The sequence below is a fragment of the Alosa pseudoharengus genome, unplaced genomic scaffold, assembly GCF_046254945.1.
Source record: "Alosa pseudoharengus isolate Yale_2024_CS ecotype anadromous, Long Island Sound unplaced genomic scaffold, YU_APseudo_1.1 YU_APseudo_1.1_scf_24, whole genome shotgun sequence".
Taxonomy (NCBI): Eukaryota; Metazoa; Chordata; class Actinopteri; order Clupeiformes; family Clupeidae; genus Alosa; species Alosa pseudoharengus.
In genome coordinates this window covers 9587353-9592784 of record NW_027468689.1, presented here as the reverse complement: position 1 = coordinate 9592784, position 5432 = coordinate 9587353, and the positions used below count along the sequence as shown (strand labels likewise).

The 5432-nt window shown below is 42.6% G+C and overlaps 1 protein-coding gene across 1 annotated transcript; it reads right to left on the bottom strand.

The window, feature by feature from the left end:
• On the bottom strand, window positions 1-3121 carry LOC143141735 (zona pellucida sperm-binding protein 3-like). The gene is made up of 10 exons (XM_076302449.1): window positions 3054-3121; window positions 2366-2726; window positions 2134-2252; window positions 1573-1676; window positions 1189-1366; window positions 969-1086; window positions 662-753; window positions 476-564; window positions 229-330; window positions 1-125 (listed from the first exon to the last, which is right to left on the bottom strand). Exons 1-10 carry the CDS (start codon window positions 3119-3121, stop codon window positions 1-3), a joined length of 1356 nt encoding a protein of 451 aa, XP_076158564.1.
• Between the last annotated feature and the right edge of the window lie 2311 nt (window positions 3122-5432).

Below are 5432 nucleotides of genomic sequence, written 5' to 3'. Positions count from 1 at the left end.
TTAGGTGTTACATTGGACTGTCGGTTTGTGAAGCCTTTTGTACAGTAGGAGTCCCAGCGCCATTAGGGACACAACCACAACTGCTGCAACGATCCCACCAAAAACCATCTCTTCAATGGAAAACTCTGGGCAGAACATGGGCGCAATGATTTCAGACATAGTGGAGGTTTGAGAGTACATGTTAACACTAAAGACCAAATACAAATACAAGATGTCTACTGATCTTACTTGATGATTCCTGGATTTCAGGTGAAGCTTTCAGCCTCTCCTGAACAGGTCTGTATCGCACAGCGATGGGACCCAGGGCGGCTTTGCCTTGGAACGTTAAACCTGCAGGTTGAGAAGGGAGCACATTAATGTGCAGTGATGCGCTTTTAGAAAGCCAACAGGATTTACACAAGCAATCTGTTTGTTTGCACCATTGCTAGTGGTTGCTAACATTAGCAACAACAATAGGACGAGCAGGATATGATACCATCAGACGTGAAGCTTCTGGCTTTTCTCACAGAGCAGCTCGAGTCACAGCAGCTGCACACCTCATCCCTGTCATCAGCAGACAGCCAGCTGTGGAGGGATCGATTTTAGAGTATGACGATGGTGGTGATGTGTTGACATCTTAAAAAGCTAGTAGTTAATCTCTACAGGATGTCTTCTGACCAACCTGTTCCTCTCAGCTGAAAAGGAGCAGCCTTTGTGTGCAGAGTCGGTTGGTGTAGAGGCTAAGGTGGCCTTGAGATGACAGGTAATGTAGATCTGCAAGTCAAAAATGAATAAAACATTACAGAGTTTTACATGAAGTTGCACATACTCAAGAATAACAGGGTTATTTATGCCCTTGATTTTAGATTTACCTGGCCTCAGACCTGACACTGTAGCCATCCTTCAACTTAACAGTGTCCATAGCATTAGCTAACATTCGCTAAGTCAGGCCAATAGTCCCATCATTTTCTGGATCATCTTTTACTTACAGAATTTGTATCCTGTTGATGGAACCTAAAGGCTCCCAGTTGAAATTGCAGCTTGTTGTTCTGAATTCGCTGCATGTACTGAGAGTTAGATCCTGTCCCCCAGGCATCAGTGAAGCATCTGAGGAAAGCAAAAGCAATAGATCACATTTGAGCTTCACATAGACGGATTCCCTTTATACAACCGCTTCGGGCAACAGGGGTCATCCATCCATATACTGACCCATGGTTGTCTATAAATGAATATCTTGGGAGAGCATTTATGTCCGGGCCTATGGTGGCCACACAGCTGTCCGCAAACACCCGCAGAGGCTCATGGTGGGCCTGCAGAACAGATGCTTCCACATTCATGACATCACCCAGGAAGTAGATACTGGAGGGCCTCTCAAACTGCCAATCATCTGCAGAGAACATTTTACATCATCCCTAGAAAATGTCCTCAACCAATATGTGTTATGAGTATAATATCAATAATGCTTAAGTTTTTGTAGTTTGGGCCAGGAGGACTGTTGTTCATGCAATACAGACAACAAAAAAAAAGAAGACATCAAGTTTTCAAAAATATCAATAGCTGCATTTGAAGGCAGAGTGAGGAGTCTTTCCATACCAGTCATTAGATGCAGAGAGAAGATCAAAACCTCCTCGATCTCTTTGGTGGAAGCGTAAGGCATCCATGTGGGCTTCAAAGCACTGCTGCTAACATTGTGTTTCCTGCAGGTACAGTTTACACGGGTTTCAGTTTTTATCTGCAGACACAGTACATGCATATATAAGGTACATGTGCATGTTATTTCATGGGCATACATTTGCCTATACATTTTATTTATTGCTTATATTTTATGCACATCAAAACAAACTGTGTTGTCCTCAGGGCCAAGGGTGTAAACCAGAGAGCAAAGTGTAGGCTACTGTTTCTACCGTTTCATCAGTGTTTCCCACAGAATTGAATTCTATTTGTGTTGGCAGGTTTGCAGAATTAACAAATTAGCGCAGCGTGGTTATGATGCTAACTAGATTTAAGCACAATTTTTAGTACAACCTGGAAAATCATTGTGTGGTGGTCAATGTTGATATTGTGGTGGGCCTCCACAAATAAGTCAATGTATGCGAAACACTGTTCATGACTAAAAGTATGAAGATACTGACAGCACGGTAAGTTCTCCCTTACCTGGGATAGATACACTCTACAGCAACTGCGGCCTCATTGGTTCTGACAATAGAAGTGCCCGGTAGTGGACTTGGCTTGTAGACCAGAGTGAAGGTATAAAGGAGTTTGTCCTTAGTTATCTGTAGACATAGTCATGAATTTGACTTAAGCAATATTAAGCATAAGATTGCAAAACAGTCTGTAACACAACAGGTCATTCGCCCACATTGCGTCAACAGTGGAAGCATCCCACCGTGACTTTGCTGCCACATCTCTGGAGCTCCGACTCAAAGAGGAGGACACGAGCTTGTTCGTCGTAGCCCACTGCGTTGCAGCCTCCCATCGTGAGGTCAGTCGGCTCGATTAGCTGACCATTCCATAGAAGGTCTCGGTGCACCTGAATTTCAACTGATGACTCTCTGCATTCCACTGCAACTGTCTGGATAGGTTCCGGCTCCTGAATCTCAAAGCTTGGGGCCTTCTGAGACACCACATTAACTTGTAAAGGGTTCTTGAAAGCAAACGACTGAGGGTCTCGGCTAGTTCCAACCAGCTCTCTTTTCACAGAGTCTGGTGAGGGTTCTATGACTGGTCTCTGAGGCCTAGAGTGTTCCCTGGGTTTAACTGGTTTAGATGTTCCTAAAGATGCTAAAGGTCCTTGTGCTACAGCTGGCTTCTCTGGTTCCAGAGTGTTAGAACCTTGAGCTCTTCTCATGGTTTCAGACTGGAACATAACTGGTTGGTATCCTCTGGGTAGAAGTTGTGCAGGCTTGGCAGATTGCACCATATCTGTCCTGAGCGGCTGCGGCTCAGGTGAGAGTAAAGAGAGATTCTGAACGGGTCCGTTGGCTTCCAGCTTGTTAGTTTCTAACATAACTTGGCCCGACATTGTTGGAGGCTTATCATTGAGTCCTCGTAGCAGCAGGGGCATGTTCCACTGCTGCGCATTGCAAACCAGTCCAAGAGAAACAAACACCACGCACACGTTGGGAAATGTCTGCACAGCCATGATCAGTTTTGAAAGAGAGTGTTGGTGCAGGGTCCTCTTCCTTAATTGATCCAAACCATTCTTGGCTCCTCCCACAGAATTAACCGAGTGATGATGCACCTGTGTCAGTTCAACTCAGTCAGCTTCTCATTCTAACCAGAGGAGCCATGTTCCCGCTGGGCCTGAATGGATATTGTAGAGACCGAAGGCAATCTATTATCTATTTCATCTGCTATTTCAGCAAAATGTTTTCACTGGGATGTTATAACTTTTATCATTTCAGCATTGTTGACATTTATTTAGTCATGTTGTGCTTTATTTCCTCCCGCCACACAGATGTTCATGTAGGCGCTGGTAATTGTTTTTCTTGTACCGTTCAACCTCCTTCGATTCCGTGCACATATCTCCGCGCTGTTATTTCTTTGTTGCTTTGTTCTTTTAAAAAAAAAAAAAAGAAAAATCTTTTTCTGATTATAACAAAATAGAATGTCACAGAGATCGTAAGACAAATAGAAGATAGGATCTTAATCCACACAGCACAGCTCACTGCACATTCGCACGGATCACATCTCTGTGTTTTACTGTTTATGTTTCAGAAAGTCACAGTAACTGAAATGGACAAGACCTCAGAGACAGAAAGACAAACAAGATAAAATCTCAGTTTTCCTCCCCTACCAAGAGAAAAGCACCCTCCTCATGCACACACACACACACACACACACACACACACACACACACACACACACACACACACACACACACACACACACACAAAGCATCTTCCATTCACACACACATGTGCACACACACACACACATACATGCAAAAAGCCCCTCCCATACACACACACACACACACACACACACACACACACACACACACGCATACCCTATACCACCTATAGTGTCTATTTATTTATTTGCAAATGTACATACTGTATTTATTATTATACATAGCCATATTCTACTGCCATTCATTTTAATCTTACTGTTCTGCTTTTATTATTTTACTCTTATGTTTTTTTTATTTTTATTCTTATATGTTAAGTGTGTTGTACTTGGAGAGCAAAGATCAAATTCTTTGTTTGTTTACGCAAACCAATAAGGCTGATTCTGATTCTGATAATGTTTTTTTGTTCCCATCTTCTGATGTCTCCATTCTAAACATTGCTACTCACTCAGATGTTTCATTACAGCAGGACTTGAGGCTTTCTGAGCAGATGAATGGTTTGGTCCGAGCTGGTGCCCGGAGCTCCAGAAGGCACCAGGGCAGAGGCAGGTGGGCTTGATATTTGGTCTGATTAATGTTCTGTCAGATGCCATTGACTGTGACAACAGACGCAATATGCCCCCCAGGATGCTTTGCAAATCTGTTTCTCGACTAGTCCTGCAGCGAGAGATCGCTGAGAGAACTTTTATTTAGTGTTTGTGTGATTTAAAGTTACACTATGGATCAAACAAATAATATCTAACTGTTGAGGTGCAGATGTTTTTCCCATTGGAGCTGGAGGACTCATACTGCTGGTTTAGTGACTGTTTGTTTTGATTTTCAAATGTTTCCACTATAAGGAATGTCTCCAAGGCATCTACATTTTCATTTGAAACTTCAAATATGTAGATTATTTTGCTCTGCTTAAAGACCCTATAAGATGACTATATTTGATTGAAGATCTTTAATTGGCACGTTCCTGTATAGATGGCCAATTTCTTTACCAATTATTGCGATTTAAACAGGGCGTCAGACACCATAGCAATAGTTGGAGTGGACAGCGGTCAGCAGTAATTCAGTAATCATCAATATGAGATAGATTTAGACATGTGCATTTCTTGAACATAAATTCTCAGTGTGCAAAAACTAGAACTGATATAGGCGACTCTGAGCATTAATATATGATAACTGATAAATTAGCATTTATTTCATTATTTCTATAAGGTACCATCACTGTAATATGCAATACATTTAAATAGTTTGTGATTTGTCATGGAGATTGTTAATCACCATGAAATAAATGTTTATTTTTTCACTTATTCCTCAATTTCAAAGATATTAATGTCACCCAGGGATGCCAGCAGCAGCTCACCAGCTACACCTTGAGAGTGTGAACTGACAGCTGGTGCCCCGTGGGGCAACTGCACATCACACACAGACATCAGCATCACCGGCGAGGACTAAAGCCCCACGCCGGATTCTGCTGAGACTCTGTTTACAGCGCAGCTGGAGCGGTGAGGTAATGTGGAAGAGTGTGCTCCCTCCCTCCTTCTATCCTTTCATCTCTCTCTCTCTCTCTCTCTCTCTCTCAATTCAATTTCAATTCAATGAGCTTTATTGGCAT